Source organism: Poecilia reticulata, linkage group LG1 (genome assembly GCF_000633615.1).
Source record: "Poecilia reticulata strain Guanapo linkage group LG1, Guppy_female_1.0+MT, whole genome shotgun sequence".
In the NCBI taxonomy this organism is placed as follows: Eukaryota; Metazoa; Chordata; class Actinopteri; order Cyprinodontiformes; family Poeciliidae; genus Poecilia; species Poecilia reticulata.
The window spans coordinates 24,366,158-24,386,065 of record NC_024331.1 but is presented as its reverse complement, the minus strand read 5'-3'; the positions used below and the strand labels follow the sequence as shown (position 1 = coordinate 24,386,065).

Sequence of the window (19,908 nt, the reverse complement as noted above, 5' to 3'; positions counted from 1 at the left end):
TCTCAGCAATGCGCACGGCAACTTAGGGCGAAAAGATAAAAAAATGACTTTTTTAAAAAGCTTTTATTTTGAAATTATACATCAGATCTTGTTGCAACTTTCTGATATATATATGAGAGAGAGAGATATTAGTTTTTATTTTGCATTAGTTTTTCAGCATTTAATATTTTCTGTTTTCAAATGCAGCGCCTGGAAACCTATTTTGAGTAGCTCAAACATGGACCGGATGTGCGCTTTTATTGTGAAAGCAGCACGTAAATGGGTGTACCATAATGTCTTGAGCTACCACGCACTTGTATATCGTGTGCTGGGCCCGCTGGACGCAGAGCCGGCTAGTTTTAACGCGGTAGCTTACCTGCAGACTCCACTCCAACGGACTGATGAAGAGACTGCGATTTTGAAATCGCATATCCATCCGCAGTTAACAATTGTACGTTTTCCAAGAAACATAAGGTTAATTTTGAGAGTGCTACATCTGTTCAACAATTGTAAAACCGATGTAGCACTCACAAATGTTCTCAATTAAAATAAATAAATATAGTCGTCCGTCCTTATTCAAATGTGGTTTGGAACTATTTTCTTTAGTGGATGTGTAAAGTGCCTACTTCAATTCACCAACCTTTATTGGCAACGGTGCCAGAGAAAAAATGAACAAAAAGGTAAAAAAAGATTATTGAAAAAAGATTGAAAAATATAAAAATAATCATTAATAGAAATGTTACGTTTTTTTATTTTATTTATGCTGACAACTTGGAAAATGTTTACAGATGAAAAAACATTTTCTAAACATGTATTTATTTTAGTAATATTTTTCACGATGGTCTGATCTGAACTATTTCTCCAAATAAGAATTAAGTCCTGCTGTGAAAAAGCTGCAATAAACACTTTGGATGTCTGAACATCCAATTGATAATAAAATAAAATTAAATTACATTARATWWAAAAAAGAAGCAAGGACMAAAGTCCACTCTGAACCATGAYCTATTTTGAGTGAGCAGCAGAAGATTATGCAYATTTAAAACAGATAATGTCRCAAAAACRTTMKAASACATCTGGACTGTTCTAGTGTARAATAATAAAAAGAAAAATSTTAKGAGTWCAAAGTGTAGCTTGAACAATACTGAACTGGTTTAAAAAATAAAGCATTGAAGCATATTTTGGTCTTCTGGAAGCCTAGTGTCATGTCGGTGTTAGTAAATGAGCCAGACACAGAAATCATGTAGTGAGCATGTTTTAGGTTCAAGTACAATACCCCTTTATGACCTCCAAGACGAGATCACCATCTAAGGAGAGCTTTTCATTTTGTAGAAAGAAAAGCTTAAAAGCTTATACAATTGCTTCTACAATTTACCTTTTATCAACACCAATACAGGCCAGCTGAGTAACAATTTCCTTATCTAAAGGCCATCAACCTGACATCTGAGGTAATTTTTTTCAAAGTGTTTATAATCTTGCTCTTGCAGCTTTTGCTTTTGACATATAGTGAGAAGTTTGTAAGTGACAGGGTAACCACATTGTCTAATCAGATTTTAAACATTTATTCCCATTACCCCACGTAATAAAGGACTAGGGTCTACTTTTTCCTGTCCAGGTCCAACCCATATAAAAATGGCCCATACTTATGTCATGTGGGTTCAATGCCCACATGGGCTTCCCATGTTGGGCCCATGATACTGCAACTATATGGGCAACTAGTTAGGCCACATAAAAAAGGAATGGGGCCTACATACCCATGCCCAGGTCCAACCCATGTACAGTCAGCCCATGCTTATCTCATGTGGGTTCAATGCGGTCAGCCCACATGGGCTTCCCATGTTGGGCCCATGATACTACAACTATATGGGCCCCACATAGTGTTTCCCATTTCTGCCCCATTCACAGTTAGCCCACTTTACTGCTGAATGGGGCCCATACATTTAGCCCACATGGGCCATCCTATATGGGGCCCATTTTAGGTTACCATATCGGTCCCATACAGTTAAGCCCAGATAAAACCCATGCCCACTCATAACCCATGTAGCCCACATTAAACCCTAGTGGGGCCCACCCATGCATGCTGACTGGGAAATGACGTATATTCACAAAGAACGAGGTAATTAGTCTAAGTTTGTTGTTTATTGAATGTTCAGAAACTACAGAGGCTGTGATGAGCCACAGCAAAGGTAAAACAACTCGAACAGATGATCAACTCTAAACCACTCGCACCTTTTTACTCTCCGTCTCTTTCTGTAATTTAAGCATACCCGTTGTTATGGCAACCTCCTGCCATAACAACGGCAGAACAACACCAGAGATTACGTTAAAAAATATAACATTCAGTCCGTTACGATATCAGGTTTGCAGGCTTGATTTTTATTTTGCGATCAACACAGCAGAAGTCGATTAGTTCATTTTAAACTCCTGCTCTGCTCGTTATTTTGGTAATGGAACCGAAACGCACAGAATTGCGCAACAATTACTGAGATTATTATTATTGTTGTTGAGTCATTAATTTGAACACGTTTTGTTGATTTTTCTGTTGTTGTTCTTTAATAGAGTTACGAACGTTTTAAGCCAGAGGAGGACTTGCTGGTCTCAGCGTCCTGGCTGCGTTCAGTTTGTCACTTGATGCCGAGATCGACTCAAAACCTTCCGCGATCGACATATTGCACCGCTGCTCTAGCAAAGCACGAACAGTTCAGAAACAATATAAAATGGGAAAAAAGTTATTTATTAACTGATGAAGTCGTATTTCAGATTGTTCTTTAAAAACTAATCAATCACGGCTGATTAGTGGGTGAACTCACGGCTGCACAGTGAACCCACTGATTTTTTTACAGCATACAGCCGCTCCCCTCTCTTGCAGGTACTGCGTGCCCAGCTAAATCTTTTAGGGGTACGTAGTACCCTGCCGTACCCCCTTACTTTCACCCCTGCTCCCAGCAGAATATCCGTTTTTGGTACAAAAATGTAAATGTTGGAAACATATTTTGTCTCTACTTTTATTACAGATGTGAAACATTGTCACTCAAGGATGGCAACATTAATAATTAATAGGATTTTTTTTCTCCTGCAAAAAAAAAAATCCTAGAGCTGAAAATCTGAGAGCTGACATCATCATGTGACAGCAAACCTCTGTCTTTACATCCCAGCAGGCTTTGCTGCGTCTTAGCTTTTTCCACTCAAACAATCCTGTGTGTTTTGACTGCAGGTCGTTTTTTTCCATTGGTCTGACTGCACAAGATCAGAGATCTGATCCTGGGATTCAGGATTAAAAACCCAAACATCTAGCTGACCTTCCTCAGAGTTTATTAATGCATCTTCTTAATGAATGAAATCAAAGTCACTGTGGATTTCACTTTGTAGCCTCCAAAAAAAAACCTGGCATTAGTGGAGGTTAGACGCAGATCTAACCTTTGTCTAACCTCCATTGATGTTAGACAAGAAAAACAAACGAGTGTTGTTGTTTTTTTGCAGCAAGAAAGACACTCATCTGTCTGGATAAATCAGCCTCTCAGTGTGAACTCTTTGATGCTAATAAGAGATACTCGTCTTCACACAGTCGATGCTTGTTGCTTCTTTACATCTCTCTTCTTTGATACATTTGCAGTCCTTCATTTATCTCATGAATGTAATTTTTCCAAATGGTCTATAGCAGTAGGAAATACTCATCACAATAACAGCCATTTTGATCAGTTTTACATTTAAAAACTCTTTGTGTTGACAGAGACTTCCCAGGACAGAAGGACTCTGTTGCAAGTCCTTCAGCTCAATTCAAAAATGCTTTATTTATCCCAGAGGGCAAATGAATGTCATGTTTTGTAAGTATATTCAAAGATTCCTTGTGGATGGTGACGATATTGGCAGCCAGTCTTGCTAGAAATCTGAAGAAGTCTCTGACCTGGATCTCCTCAGACTGGAGACTCTGCGCCTCTATATGGGCTCACGGCACCCACACGCCTTAAATATATAAAGTGATTTCAGGATAGAAAAAAAGCAAAATGATGTGCTTTTACAAAAATGTGGATGTGAACAACTGTGGAAGAATAAAAATGCTCCCCGACCGCCTACAAAGCGCAGTCCACAGACAGAGTAACGGTAAGAGAGAGTCTGAAAGCATGCAAATTTTCACAATAATGTGCACAATTGATAGTCGCTTCTGAGGCCATGGAGTTGTATTGTGCAGGTACTGCCTCGATAGGCTCTTATTTCTGCTAGCAGCTGTTCTGGTGCCATTTACAACTGTTTTATCTTGCTGCACAGCCTGCCTGTTCATTTTACTGCTGCTTTATTTGTTTTAAAACACTGCACCACGCTGCCTCTTTGTGCTTCAACAACGGCACTGCTCCTCTCCAGCACTCAGGTCAGCGGGACCAGCGTTTTCTGGATATACCAAGGACGCTGTGAAAGGTAACAGTGCACAAAGCTTTTTGCTTTTTGCGTTGGCAGTTCTCAGGCTTTGGAACTTGCTGCCACTGCATATTTTGAAGGGCTTCTCACTGTGTATTTTTGAAATGAGCTTCTTAAACTAATCTATTTTTAATCGGCGTTTGACCCGTCATCCGTTCCTTTTATTTGTTTCATGTCATCTTTTGAGTTTGCTCCTGTTGTATTTGTTTTTACTCATTTTGTGCAGCGTGTTTTTAGCACTTGGTCTGTTGATTTTAAAGTGCTCTGAAAATAAAGGCTTCTTGGCCTGGCTGTCCATCTCAGACATGATAACCAAAAGGAATCTTCATGTTCAGATTCTCTTAAGAAAACTGAGGATGTTCTATACCTTCAGTGAGTCCGTGTGTCTGTGGAAAATGACCATGTTAGTGATTAGAACTGACTTCTTTGGCTCTAAGGGGGAAGCAAAGCAAAGACAAAAACATTTGGGGCACTTTGGTGGCGCAGAAGCACAAAAACGGTTTAGTCCTCGATGTGGCCGTCACAGGTTTGAGTCCCGGCATGGTGATCTTTGCCGCACATCTTCCTCCTCTCTCTGTTTCCTGTTTGACCATTTTCAAATAAAGGCCATTAGAGCCACAAAATCTTTACAAAAATGACAAAAATTGTTGGTTAATGCAACTCCTGAGTCCATTAACTACTCAGGGTTAATGCACTATTCATAGAAATGCTTCCACTACTCCACACTTTCATGAGGTCATAAAACATACTTACAAAAACTCAGTAAAAGGAAATGTTACAACTCCGTCTGATTGCGTGTGTGTGTGTGTACAAACTTTGTTAAAAAAAAAGTGTTTTCCTGCTTCAGCAATGTAGTGATTTGAATGTTAATATAGTGGTTAGTATTTTAAGCTGCACTCTGCCTAACTCTCGTCTTTCCCATGTAGACAACTTTGTCCTGCTGGGAGGAGACCAGCGACTGACTGCAAACACACACAGGGAGCTACAGCCAGCGGCCACTACGCAGCCTAAAACGCAGCTATTAAAGCTTTATGCAGGGCTGATAGTAGAAGAGTGAATCTTTTCTGCCCCTGGGGCGATGAACATTAGATGTGTATGTGTGTGTTTTGGGAGTTGCTTACTGGGTTCTGCATAAAAAGTCATTCATACATTATTTGGTGAATGTTGTGGTCTCAAATGGACAAAATTCAGACAGGAGATAAACAAACCCAGTGTGAGCTCGCAGTACATTGTGACATCTTCTTCATGCAGAGCCCCGGGCACCCTGAGCGCTCAGACCCCCTGGACATGATGCCGAGTCCAGATGACCAGTCCCGCTTTTGAACGGTCTCTTCACTGCTCGCCTAAAGCTCTTACTGTGTTCACTACATCTTCTAAACTGCCAGAAGTAACTCACGTTTTGTTGACAAGAACATAAAGAGGAAAACTTTATTTGAAGGGCCTGATTAGCTTTGCAGGCTTTGCTGCATAAGGTCTGCCGGAGCATCTGTCCTAGTTAGGGTTAAATATGTTAACTGGAAATGAAGCAAAAAATAAATAAAAAAAAATTATAGTGAGAGATTAATGTATATACATTAGCAAAGTTTATAGTAGTGTTACACAGGGTTCAAACAGCTAATACGGTTTTACTGTACGGACCAGATGGGACTGGAAAAACACAAAAAGTGTTGTTTTTATTTATTAGATTAGCCGCTCCTCTGGTACCTGCTTTTGTATAGAGTATATAAATCTTCCTTATTAAGATGTAGGACTATTTAAACATCTGTGAATGAAGCCCTAACTGTCCATGTCTAATGACACTTGTGATCTGAGGATATCTCGCATTTTTATGGTTTCTTGTTCTGTTATTTGTGCCGGGACGATGTTTCGGTTCAGGCCCGTTGACATATCCAGAGAGCTGTGAGTATCTGTGCCTCTGCTCCCTCCTCTCATACAGGGCATGCCCTCCAGGCATAGTCCTCACAGCTGGAGCTTGTTAAGCTCATCAAAGGAAGTTAAAGAGGAGCAGGTTCCCTGAGGCAGATGTAAGACTGTTTTACTCAAATGAACATCAACCAGACTCTCCTTCTCCATCACTCCTTTACTTCTGTCATTTATCCTTATTGGTTCTCATCAACAGTAACTGGTTTCTATTGCTGTTAGTCTCTAGAATCCAGCCATCTGCTCCCTCGTTCCCATTGTCTGCAGAAATCTCCTGAAGGCTCTTTGAATCCCCTTGCTGCTCCCCTGACAGGCTCCCTGGTATCAGTGGCTCAGATTCTCCTTTAACTACCCACCAGTGAGTCAGGAATGCTTCGGCTCTTTGAAGTGAACGATGGATCTGCTGCCTACAAACACAGCAGAGCAGCCACAGAGAGCCATCTCACCACTTTTTTTTCCCTTTGACTGCTCAGCTCTCACTCTCAGTGGCTCCGATGGGCGGAGTCCATTCTCTTCACGACAGAACTTTGTTTTGATTAGCATGGCAACCTTGTGCTGTGAAAAAAGACCGGGGAGAAAGACACAATATTTACTAACTTCTTGTGCTTAGTATATTTTTATCCTTCAGATGACCTCAGTCGAGCATAGTTTAAAAGAAATCATCCATATGTGAGACTTTGAAACATATGTGAGGCCATGAAGACAGTGCACATGACAGACCTGGAAGTTGCTACATTTTTTGGCTGCATTAATCACCTTTCCTCACTTTTTAGTGCCTGCTCAGAACGCTGCACCACCCACAAAGAGAAAAGAGGTTCTTTTCATCGCCTCTCGGATACCATGCAGGAATCAGGGCTATTAAACCTGCAATGTAACATTTTCCCTCTGTCACTGAGGTCCTTCAGAGGACACTTGCAACATATAGTCTTACCAGCAAGGTCAGATCAGAGGCTAGTGGTCTTAAAAGCTGCTCCATGACATTAAATGCTGTTATTTTTCCAGTGGACCCAATTTTCCCTTGTCTGCCAACATTTTGATCTCTCCAAATAGTTTCACACATCAACAATAAACCATCACCTGTAATGTCAAAAAACCAGCCCAGTGGATCCTGTGTTCTGATTTCTAATGTTTTAAAAGGATAAGTGTCATGTCCAAATGAACTTTAATGGTGTATTTAAAAAACCTCACCTGTGCTAAGGATACTAACCAGATTGACCAGGGTCAGCCAAGTTGTTTTAGGATGCAAAGATGAGACGGCATACATCCACTGGAATATTTGGAAGGTGACACATTTTTTTATTACAATTTCTATAATATATATATATATTTATTTATTTTTAAGTAAAAAATAGATAATGTAGTTTTGTCTCTAGGGACATAGGACAATGTCTCTCCCTCGTGTTTTCAGTTTTCTTGTTGATCCAGCCATTGTTTCATATGAACAGATTAAGAATATGATCTGAATTTATGTATCAGAATCAAACATTTACTTGTTTATTCACTGTAAGGCTTCATTTTTTTCCACTTTGCCTATTTTTTACATATATATATATATATATATATACATATATATCTTTGCCACTTGATGTCGCAGTAGAGCAAATGAAGCACCACAGTGCATCGACTCGTGAGTGCTTCATGAAGCGTCATCTCACCAACAAGTAAAAAGTACAAAACCAGGAATCCAAAACAAAAAGACAAACAGGATAAAACAGGGACTTAGTAGGGTATAACAGGATCTGATGGGATACAACAGGAGGAACTGCGAATCGGCTGTAAATATACTGGGGAGGTTGATCACTAAACAAGGAACAGATGGCTGATTAGAAATGTGTTGCAGGTGTGTGGAGAGAGAGCAGAAGGCAGAGTTACAAGGAATAACTAGAACCAGAAACAGTAAGGAGGACTGAACTAAAGTAGTAGAAACAAGACCTATCTAATCAAAGAAAGAGACTTAGGAACACAAGAATAATCAAACCTCAAAAGCAACCTCAGACATTTTTTTTATCTATTCGCTCAAACAAACCTCTCAGTGCTGCTCCCATGATAAATTGGGCATTGGTTGCACATTGTCTGCAAATAGTTTGGATTCCTCCTGCTTCGAATAATGTGGAATGACATGAGAAAAATTCAATGTTAAATGCAGCAAAATGAGCGACTCCAGGCTACTTTTAGGGGTGAAGCAAGATGAATAAAACACTAAATGTATTTTTCCTTTTTTCTCTCAGTCTATGTTGTTTGTATTGTGATGTGACGATTTAATATTAATCATTGTCCTCTGAAGGGTAAGGAATGCATAGTCTGGTCAAATGTTTAAACTGGATTTCATTTTATGATTAAAAATACTTTGGGGTAACAGGTGGGAAGAGAAGATAAAAAGAGAAAGAAGTGATTATTTTTGGGGAGCGGTGGGGTGTTTACCTCGGGTGAACACCTGCCAAGGAAGATTGGTGTGAGGGTCATACCTGTGGTTTTCTGCAGAGCAGGCATGCCAAAAGCCGACAGACTTTCTGTTGAGATTGTTCCCTTTTGTTTTGACTCCCTCATTTGTCCTCTTACCTGTGGAGCCTTTCTCCATGGAGGTGTTTTCCCTCCAGAGGCGACTTTCATGTGAATGGGACCATAGCGATAAATTGTTTGAAATTTTAGAATGGAAGTTATCAACCAACTCGTTTACTGAGTTACAGGATGAAGTGGAGAAGTAAACTTGATTGAAGGTTTCAGCTGAGCTGTCGTCAGGAAAGCATTTTGTTATTTCTTTGGGTAAGTAGGTCAAAGGAAATTAGTTCATTTCATTTTACTAATTTGCTGAAAAGGGTCATTGTGTATTAATGGATATTTTTCCAACAACGCTGCGAATGCACCCAATTACAGCCAAGGCTCGTTTCCATTTTTTGTCCTCTTGCTAGATGCTACATCCTGCAAAGAAAGAAAACATTAAAATAAAAAGCACAAAATGTAAAATAGAATAAATTTTAACTCTCGGGTTACATACGTACAGAGTGTATGTTGGAAAAATGGGCCAAACAAGGTGAGAAGTGCTAAAAAAAACACATCTATACAAATATATCAACTCACACAATTTCTGGTCCAGCATCATTTGGTGCATGTCTTCTCTCTCTGCTCTTCCTCCTGACTACCTACTGTTGAATTAAGGTCACTGGTGCCATAAAAACCTTTAATAAAATATTAATGTTCTGAAAATTACAACATCAGAGTGATCAAACACACTCAGAACATAACACACTCATTCTGTGCTGCATAATCTCACACAACTTTGCATAAAAGATGAGGAGGAAAGGAAGAAGAATGTAAGACGTTTTTTTCTTTGACATTTTCCGCTTTAATTCATCGGTTGCCGAACGACTTGAGTCTCAAGTTATGTGCAGGTAATGTTTTGAGTTTTCATCGTGTTTGTAAAGAACAAACCTTAAACATACAAAATCAAACAAAAAAAAACTTAGAAATGACATAAGTCAGACTGCTACACCAAAACTAAAAAAAAAAAGATTTCAAACTCTTTCATCTTTGTTTAAATATTCTTGATATGCTTTATAGGCACTATTACATTAACATACTTAAAAATCAAAAGAAAAGCAGAAACACCTAGTTTGAGAAAGGTGGCAGAAACACCAAATGTTTAGTTTGAGTTTTGTGCAATTTTTCTTTAGAACTAACAAATTATAAGTCTTATTTGGTAGCTTCTTCAGTCTCTCAGATTGCATTTAAAGACGGGCATTTGAAGAGGAGCCTCTTTTAACCTCTATTTCATCTGAACACCGAAACAGCAAACACAAAACTACAGCACACAGAGTTCAATGGCCCTGTCCCAATACTCACACTTTCACCCTTTGTTGCTTTCAAATGTGGTTTCCCCACTGAAGGGTTCGAGTGCATAGTGTGTCTGAATTCTCCAGAATTCGCCCCATTGTGCCCTAAGCCTGCATTGAATTGGACTTCAGCAAAGTGTATTACCCACAATTCACTCTGTCTTAAAACAGACCCAGGTGGGAAGCAAAAATCACAAAGGGTTAAATTGACCATCTCATGCATGTAATGTTTTAAATTAAAATGCAGAAATATGCAATTGTGTCTGTTGCAAAAAAAGAAAAAAAAACTATTTTCAAATATAAATTATTTAAATAATTTGTTTCACACTACATGGATGTGTGAATACTATTGAATTTTTCTCTGTGTTCAACAAATCATAACAAAGTACATTTGAACAGCTAAATGTCTCCTGCACTAACCTTTTACAGAAAAAGACCTACCGCGCATATAAAATCATTCTGCCACCTTCTTAAAACACATTTGGTAGTTACTGCTTACGACTATTTCACTCTTTATTTCTTCTTCAACAAACGAGTTCTTGTTGTACTTACACTATAACTTTTAGCAGTACAAATGGAAAAGTAGGGATTTTGGATGCTGTAGTTGTGACACGGTGGGCAAGTCGATGACCTAACATGTGCTGCTTCAATTGTCCAATTTCTGCAAGCTTTTAATTTGCACCCTCAAGCCCTTTTGTGCACTTCGACTGTGTACATACTTCAGTCAGAGAGGGGCAAAGGTGAAAGGCAAGTTTTGGGCCAACCTCAACCCACACTTGATCCGCTCCCTCTTTTGTGATTTTTGCTTCTCAAGCAAAAATCACAGGTTTAATTAATTGTTGCACACACAAAATAACTGTTTTACACTAATTAAAGTTAAATGCTGTATGTATAGCTCTCATATGTTGCCTAGTATGTTGCTATGAGGCCTTTATAATTGTTTTGTGTTATTTTATTCTCATTGTAAGCACAATTCCTCTTCTTTGTTCTCTTGGCAGAGAGAGAGACGCTTTCTGATTTATGTAAACAATGTCTGTGTGATTTTAATCTCCAAATAAAAACAAACATCCACTCAAAGCTTGCCATAACACACAAGCAAACCTCTAAGGCAATTAAAACACTGTTGAGAAAAAAAAAAACAATTTTATTTTAAAAGAGAAATAATATACTATTACATAAAAAGACACCAATAAATACAACATAGACGTCACAATATTCAATATCTAAAGTTTAAAGCCAAAAAAAAAAGTGCTGGTATGGACTCACAAAAACAGCCTTTACTGTTAAGCTCTTATATTTCCTTTTTCTTTACTCTCTGATGGGCAAGTCACCTGTGTGCACACAGTCGTGTGTGTTTGATTGTGCTCCTTGTACGGGTGAAAAAGACATTTTAAATTAGCCAATTTTAGTCGACAAGCAGAAATGTCTGACGTATTTATTATAAGGCTTGAATTTGACTTTTCATGTTTGGTTTTGCTCCTAGTTTTGCTCTCGGTTGGTGCCGTTTGTTCCTGTTTCCTACAGTTCAGTAAAAGCAGCTCTGATGCCACATAATGGCACATTTTGATTCATCTCCTCAAAGAACTGCAAACTGGGGAAATCTGGTTTGCTGATCACTTTATTCAGAACATGTTAATACTTTTTTCCCCCTTCCACTATGTTGTTGAACACTTGTTTCTGCTATACCTCACAAAAACATACCCTTACCATCCATCATGTATGACTTGTTTTTGATTATTTTTTTTTACATTTCAGTTTACCTGAAAAGCTCTGAACAAGAAAGCTCACAGTCAAATCCAACCTCACAAGACAGAAATTGATCAAACGGCAAATATAAAGCAGAAAAAATAGTCCCACTTGTTGGCTTTGTCCGATGACGACTGAGCAATCAAATCCAACTCAAGTGGGTTTTTCTTCTCTTTTAGTTGTATTGCTGCACACAATAACAGATTTTCTTCCTGGTCACCTCACATTCACAGAAGTCAGGCAGCTGGTTGAAAATTAACACAAACACACGTCAAAGTCTGTATTTATTATTGTTTTTTTTTAGCATTTCAATGCACCTTGTCACAGGAGCTGGAACATAAAACAGAGCTGAGTGTCACCGCTGTCACATTATGCTGCGTGGCTGAACGACAACAGAGTAAGAGTCAGCTCATTGTAAACAGTAACAGTGCACTGCAGCTTTAAACAAATAATTGCACTATGCTGTTCACAGCTTCATTTAAAAATACAAAATTTCATATATTAGAAAACGCTTTCTGCAAAATATGATCTGATCTTTACTTCTGGGATTATTGAAATCCAATATCCAGTGAACAAAATCATGCAAAACATTTCAACACTTTCAATATTTACTTTGCACACACAAAAAAAGGAATTTAGAAGAGCAGCTCTGTGTGGAAAGGCTACAGGTGCAACCCTGATGCTTTCATAGGTTTTTGGAGGAAAATTAGCAACTAGGTGTTGCTTATTTCTGCACTTGAAAAACAGCGTTGTTCAAACAGGACTGTTTACATCCATTAAAGCCTATGGGTGTGTGTGTGTGTGTGTGTGCGCATGTGCGTGTGTGTTAGCATAATGCCACATAGAAAAAGTTCTAACAAGAAATTCGGAGATGCACTTGATTCTGTCCATCAATCAGGATGGCAATTCCCAAGTAATGTCCATCACATCAGTCTGTCTGTTTGCTAAAGCCTGACTGGGACATTAGCAGGACAATAATCACAAATACGGCAGCCAATCTGAATCATATTGACTGAAGCAGAATATGAACATGATTTTTTTTTTTAACGGCTGGATTAAAGTCCAGATCTTGACCGATCTGAAATGCTGTGATATAAGAACAAGAACTGTGTCGACATGAATCTCCATGGGCTGAAGCAATGCTGTGAGAAAGAGTGGCTCCTTCAATAGGGTTGTAAAAGTGAAAAAGTCGTACAGTAGTAGTATTTGCAAAGTAACTGTAACAGTAACATTTTGCCCACGCTGTGCTTCCGTTCTGGCTTCGTCTTTGTTTGGCAATGAATTATTTTGTTCACTTAAGATTTTATTCAATTGATTTCCTTTGGAACCACCAGAGCCATCGACAAAGAGAGTGTAGCTTCTGTTTAGTAATACTGTGCATTTGATTTGTATTCAGTCATTGTGCATCTGATCTTAAACACTGCAGTGGTTGCAGAAAAATTTACACGTTTTATAATCCTTGGCTACGCAGAGTGAGTTTGAAGTCAGTTAATAGGAAATAGGCTGATGTTCCTGCACTGCAAAAATTGTTGCTTTGAAAATGGAACAAAAAAATGCAACAACAGCAACAATATTACTTTTAGCATCTTCAAACACAAAGTTTTGGAAAAGTGAACAGTTCGGATTGATCAAATATTACAAAGCACAACAATGCAAAAGCTTCACCTCGTCAAATAAATTCCCTGAGATGCTATGATTTTGGCAAGATGGAAACAACATTGCCTTTTTTTGTATGCCAGTGTTTTACATTCACTGTTAAAATAACTGATATGTAGCCACAATCAAAAGGACACAATTCAAGACCCCTCCTTGATAAACACAGTCCACAGCCGTGAAAAGTCAAAATTCAAAGGTTCAGGAAAAACTGAAAACCATGTAAGACCAAAAATGGCACAAGTGTTGTATTATGGCTTACACATTTACACAGGCTGACACCCCAAGACAGGTGTGCCAAAGAAGGTCGGTACTACACAAGTGTCAGAGTTCTACATCAAATCCTTTCACAGGAAAATTTGGCAGACGGAAAACCTTTGCTTCACAAGCAACAGGAATAACTGAAAGCCTTTTTGGTCATTAGCAAAGTTTAAATTCTCTGAAACTGAACACTGGGCTCCTGCAGCCGCCAAACCAACAGAAATAAACACCTAAAACACAAATCCACACATTTTATTATTAGATATTAGATATTCTAATTTGAGATACATCCGTTTATATGTGTACAACTGGAACACTTTTTACCAAGTCCTTTGAAACTTCACTTCTTTGACCCCCTGACCTGCAGTGGGCTTTATCCATGAACAAGGTTCCTTTATACCTCAGACTGGATCTGCATGTTAGTGTTATTCTGCATTTTCTTTTTTTGTTTGTTTTCCTTCATGTGGACATAGATCAAATTGAAGAAAAAAATGACTACATTTAGACAACGCTTTTGTCTAAATGCTTTTGTCTAACTAACAGCTGTTGAGCAAGCCCCCATTTTGACAGGAAAAATCTGGGATTAAACAGATTTATCAGTGATATTTATCGAGTCACTGCTGGGGATCATTGGAGGGCAACATCTCCCCGGAGACCTGCTCCTGCTGAGCCCCTTCCGGTACGATCCTCATGCTCACACTGTCCGTTGTGCTCGGGTTCACTCTGAACTTCCTGTTGATCGGCCGCACGGCCCGGAGGAAATGTCTCTTGAAGGTCTCACTGAGAACAATGTAGAGAAATGGGTTGATGCAGCTGTTTGCGTAACCCATGCTGATGGCGATGCTGTACGCATATGAGAAAGCTATGCTTGGGTTCTGCACCCCCAGGTGGATGAGCTGCAGGATGTAGTAAGGAGCCCAGCAGGTAAAGAAAGCGAGGCAGATGGCCACCGCCATCCGGGTCACCTTCCTGGTCCGCACCCTTAGACTGCGCGGGGGCAGCGGTGCCACGCTGGCGGACATGTGTTGTAGGATCTTGAAGAACACCAGGCAGATGATGACCAAAGGGATTGCAAAAGCCAAGAAAAACTGATAAAGCGTAAACCAGTACGTGTCATTGACCAAATCTGGGAGAAGGAGAGCACAGGCAACCAGCCCATCCGGCAGAGGCATCAGACCAGTGTACATCCACACAGGGATGATTGTGAACATGGACAGTACCCACACCAGTCCGATGACCAGTACAGCTACGCATGGTGTTCGGATGTGGTTGAAGCGGATCGGGTGAACGGTCGCCAAGTAGCGGTCAAGGGTCATTGCAGTGAGGATGTAAGTGCTGACAATCTGGCTGTTGGAGTCGAGGGCAGTGATGACCGTGCACATGGCTGCACCGAAGTGCCACGTACCGTTGCCCAGCAACTGGTGGATGAGGAACGGCATGCCAAGAAGAAACAGGAGATCGACGATCGACAAGTTTAAGATGAATATGTCTGGGACTGTTTGCTTGGCACGACACTTGGTCTTCTTCAGAATCGTGTATATGACGATGCAGTTCCCGATGATGCCCAGGAAACAGATGATTCCAAAGATGACAGGCAGACTGGCACCGCAGTGAGGGGCGTCATCTTCAGCTGGAGCAAAACAGTGAGCATCAGTTCAAACGTACTAAGAAAACTACTTTATCGTCGTCTGAAAGAGATTATTTTATAGCAGTATGTACATTTACTCACTCATTTAATCTGAAATGTTTTCCCTAGTGTATGAATACGATATAACACAAACCAATTTCTGTTGGCAACTTGCAACTAAGCTAACTGTAGCAACTGGTGGGTCACCAATATCCCTAACCACTGTATGCCATCTACATGTCAACCTAATGTTTGGTGATGAGGCATTAAGGCACTTTGAAATGCCTTGTTGATGAAAGATGCTATATAAATAAATTTTGACTTGGTTTGGTTTGATTTTTGATATCAGGAAAATGTCGGTACTTTCCTACCATCACATATAAACGTGGGTTTCGCAAAACTCTTCTGGGACTTTAACGTGAACAGTGGGCTTTTACCAAATGAGGCTCAAGATTGGGCTTGTTGATGTAATAAAAAATATTATAATATTATAAATCATGACAGAAATGGTTCCTAAGGCAGATATAAGGAGATATATTTTCATGGCCATGTCAGTTCTCATATTTAAATATCTTAGAAATCCTGTAGAGTGAGTTGAGGAGGCAAAAGAAAAAATCGATGACTCTGGACTATTTAGAGACTATACAAAGAAAAATGGAAATCGTTTTCTCTGTGTGCATCTGTGTGTAGTTTATGAAGTACAGAGAGACCAGTTCTGTCCTTTTGGCCAAAGAATTTGTGTAAAGTACTGACAGAAGAAATGCTGGCATTTGTGCCTGTGGTGATTTTATTCCATATAGTTATTTCATAAACAGAATTTCTCATATTAAACAGTTGCAATAAATTTATCCACATGTGTATATTATTTTATTGCACAATTGTATAAACGATCTCAGAATACCTTTTAATTTTAGTCTTTTTATTTCCAAAGAAAGAAAATAAACCAAACCTTTATGCATATTTAATTAATAAGATATTGCTCTTAAATACCTTAAACCATGTAGGAAAATCTGACTTAAATCTGCCCATTTTTTACTTTTTCATGCTTGTGGCTTAAAATAGGTCAACATTGACAAAATAGGTTACACAATTTATGCAACATATTTTAATTAAATAAAAATGAGGGTTTAGTTAGTACTATTATTATTAGTTGTCTTATGCCACTACTTTTAATACGTAATACAATAATCCTTGCCGTATTGGTAGAACTCAAAATAAAATTAATGTTACAATCAATCAAACACTTAACTTACCTCTTGTTAAATTTGAGTCTCCGTTAGAAAAATAAGAAACGTTCAAGAAATCCATTAGTTAAAATGTCACCTCAGGCAAGGATTTTGTTTTCTCTTCGTCTTCTTCTTTATCTTTGCAAAACTGACTATTTCTCAGGTAAATGGACGTGAACCGAACCGCAGCGGAAATCCCTTTCTGGTCCTGATTCCAGGTGTGTCTGTGGAGGCTTCCCCAGTCTGAGCGCGGTGTGCGGGGTGTGTGCGCTCCGGTGCGCGCTTCCTTCACAGATATGGGTTGAAAACGCATCCCATCTCGGAAGCGAGCAGCTTCAGAGAGTCTGACTCCGCTCTGCTCTGAACTCGCTGCGTGTGTTTAATTAGCCTGGACTTGCAGGTGTCAGCCATCATGGGAGGAAATTATTACGATGCTGGTTGCACCAAACCGCGCGCGCGCGCGTGTGCGTGTGTGTGTGTGTGTGTGTGTGTGCGGAGAGCTGCATTTGATCCAATGTGTGTGTTATTAGGTTGCTCCAAAGCAAGGTTGAAACGTCGCGGAGACCGCATCAACTTTACAAAAAGATTGGCAGAGGAAAGTAAAATCATTGAAAATACTCAGAATGTTTTTTTTTCTGTTTATTTGATAGTTTTCTAAATCCTATAATGAAAAAAGCTTTCGCGCAGTTTCTGATCCGCAACAATGTTCAGACCTGTCTGAACCGCCAGAGGGCGCTGTTTTGACATCGTTTGTTAAATCTCGTTGTGATCAACATCATTTGGACTTAACTATGGATCTGTTTTAGTCTTGAGATCCGATCAGGCTTCAGATTTAGTGAAAAGGAAAGGTTTGCAAATGTGTTTCTGTGTAAGAGTCTGTAGGTGTGAGTAAAGTACCTGCACTCAACTAATTGCCCTACATCCTGTGGGGATTGCCATTATGTTACAGAGGCTGATGCTTGCCACTGCTGAGATTATCATTTTGCTCGAAGAATCTCTTGTCAGAATATTTCACACATCCTGACGACAGGAACAGAATAAGACTCTCCACAGTGAGCTGCAGAATGAAGATTTTGGCTGCAGGGACTTTTGAATAGGAAGAAATTAGTTTTCAGTGGCAATGAATTCTTAATTTTAGACAGGTTGTTTTCACATTACGTGTGTAAATGCATCTGTAATTTATTTGGAACCAATTGGTGAGATTAGGACAAAGTCCATCAGTTCCTTGACAAACATATTCATAAGGCAGAGACCAAAATATAAAACAATAAGATACTTGGGTAGACCGTTATGTGAAGGTCATCACAAAATAATGCCTTAAATGGGAGATAATAAATGTTTATTTTAAATTAAAAGAAAAAAATTGCAAGTAAAATTTTTAAAACTGCAGCACGAATTTGCATTCTCATTACTTACTCAACTCAGAGCCCATACACCTTTTGCTGCAGTTGCTTTGGACTGCGTCTCGGCCAACTTTGTACAAGGAAACTTCCCGAAGTAGCTCAGATTTGATGGAGAATAGCAATTTTTAAGTCATGTGGCAGAAATCTTATTAAGTTTAGGTCTTTACTGAACCATTCTAGCAAATCAATATGCTTTCGTCTGCAATACCTCGCCTCTTAATAGGAAGAAAACCGGCTCAACACCAGCAGCCATCTGCCACGACCAAGTGGAGGTTTGACGAGGCAGAGCAGATACAACAGAAGAGCTGATCTAGGAGAACTTTCTGTGTTAATAAAAAGTAAAACGTTAGTAGCAGGAGATGGAGAGCTTTCCGTTGCTGGCAGCATTATCTCAGCTCCAGGAAGTTACCAAACAGAAGGTCAGACCACATGTTGCTTCTATAAAGAGAAAAAAAATGTTAAGAAAAAAGCATAAAGTTAACAGCTGAAATAACAGCAAATTGGAGAGAAGTAGAAGAAGAAAGTAGTAGAGTGAGCAAAAGTGATCAATAGCCTGAGAAGCCTAAGTGTAGTGTAGCTTTTGAGCTGTGGCTCTATGTTGAGGCTCTGCTCCTATCTTCCAGCACAGCATGATGCTGCCACTACCGTGACTAACAGCAGCACTGGTTGCATGAAAGTTCACAGTCTCAGTTTATGCAAACTGAGGACTTTCCCTCCATATGTTTGCTGTGTGCCTCATATGACTTGTGGAAAACTGTAAACAGGACATTTTGTCAGGGTTCTGGGTTGTTTTGAGGTTTGATTATTAGATTCTAGTTTAGATTATCATTCTGCATTCTTTAGTTTCCTACTCTTTGATTAGTTCAACCTTGTTCTAATTCTGTTTTAATTTAGTTTAGTCCTTTCTTAGTTATTCCAGTTTATTTTCATTGCTTGTGTCTAGTTTTATAGCTCTCCTGTTTCTCCCTCGCCCCCGGTGTCTCTCTTTTTCTCTCTCTCTCTTGTTACCCTCTGTCTGACTTCTGCTTTCTTCTTTCACTCCTCCAGCCTGCTAGTTAATCACCCAGCATTCACCCTCACAGTCTTTAAACCCTTCTCCTGCCCTCGCTGCTGGTTCCTCCTGATTATTCCCAGTACTGTTCCTCCATGTAGCCGGTTGCTTTTTATTCCTGTGTTTTGGTGTCCTCCTGGCTGTGTGCAAGTTCTTGTTTGTCATCAGTTTTTTCACTGAAAGATCACCATGCACTCGACACCTCTGCATGTGAACCCATTTTACACCAACAAATCACGACCCTTTCATCTGGCTTTATTTCAGCAGTGGCTTTCTTCTTCCCAAAAGAGAATTTGTGGACTCCTAAATGAATAATTGTCTTGACGGCAGAGTCTCCCATCTGCACCATAAAGGTTCGATGCTATAATTTATCTCTTGGATGCATCCCTAATTAATGCGCTCCTTGTCCAATAATGCGGTTTAGGTTGACAACCATGTCTTTGTTTTGCATTTGTGCCATACTCTTTCCACTTTTGCGTGACGCGTTGGTCACTGCCCTGTGAGATGCTCAGATATTATTTAATACCATAAACTTCATGTTTCTTGATGGTCATGATGTTGTATCTTTACTCCCTTTGTCTAGCAAACACTTGAAACCTTCTTAGAATAGCTGTTTGCATGCTTCACTTTATAATTGTCCCTGAAGCGAGGTAAAAGCAATGAATGCAAAATCACTCTAAAAAGGTGAGAGTAACCACAGACACAAAAAATGACAAAGAAAGTGTCTGGCTTGGATTTTAATTAACTCTAAAAACCTAAAGGAGATGTTGGCAGTCCCTTTTCATTTTAGCTAAATAATTAT

At 39.4% G+C, this 19,908-nt stretch overlaps 1 protein-coding gene across 1 annotated transcript; it reads right to left on the bottom strand.

Annotated features, from left to right (window-relative positions):
- Positions 1 to 12,919: 12,919 nt before the first annotated feature.
- On the bottom strand, positions 12,920 to 17,188 carry mchr1a (melanin-concentrating hormone receptor 1a). The gene is made up of 2 exons (XM_008414682.2): positions 16,680 to 17,188; positions 12,920 to 15,429 (listed from the first exon to the last, which is right to left on the bottom strand). The coding sequence occupies exons 1-2, from the start codon at positions 16,732 to 16,734 to the stop codon at positions 14,414 to 14,416; spliced, it is 1,071 nt and encodes a 356-aa protein (XP_008412904.1). The 5' UTR covers positions 16,735 to 17,188; the 3' UTR covers positions 12,920 to 14,413.
- Positions 17,189 to 19,908: the final 2,720 nt, after the last annotated feature.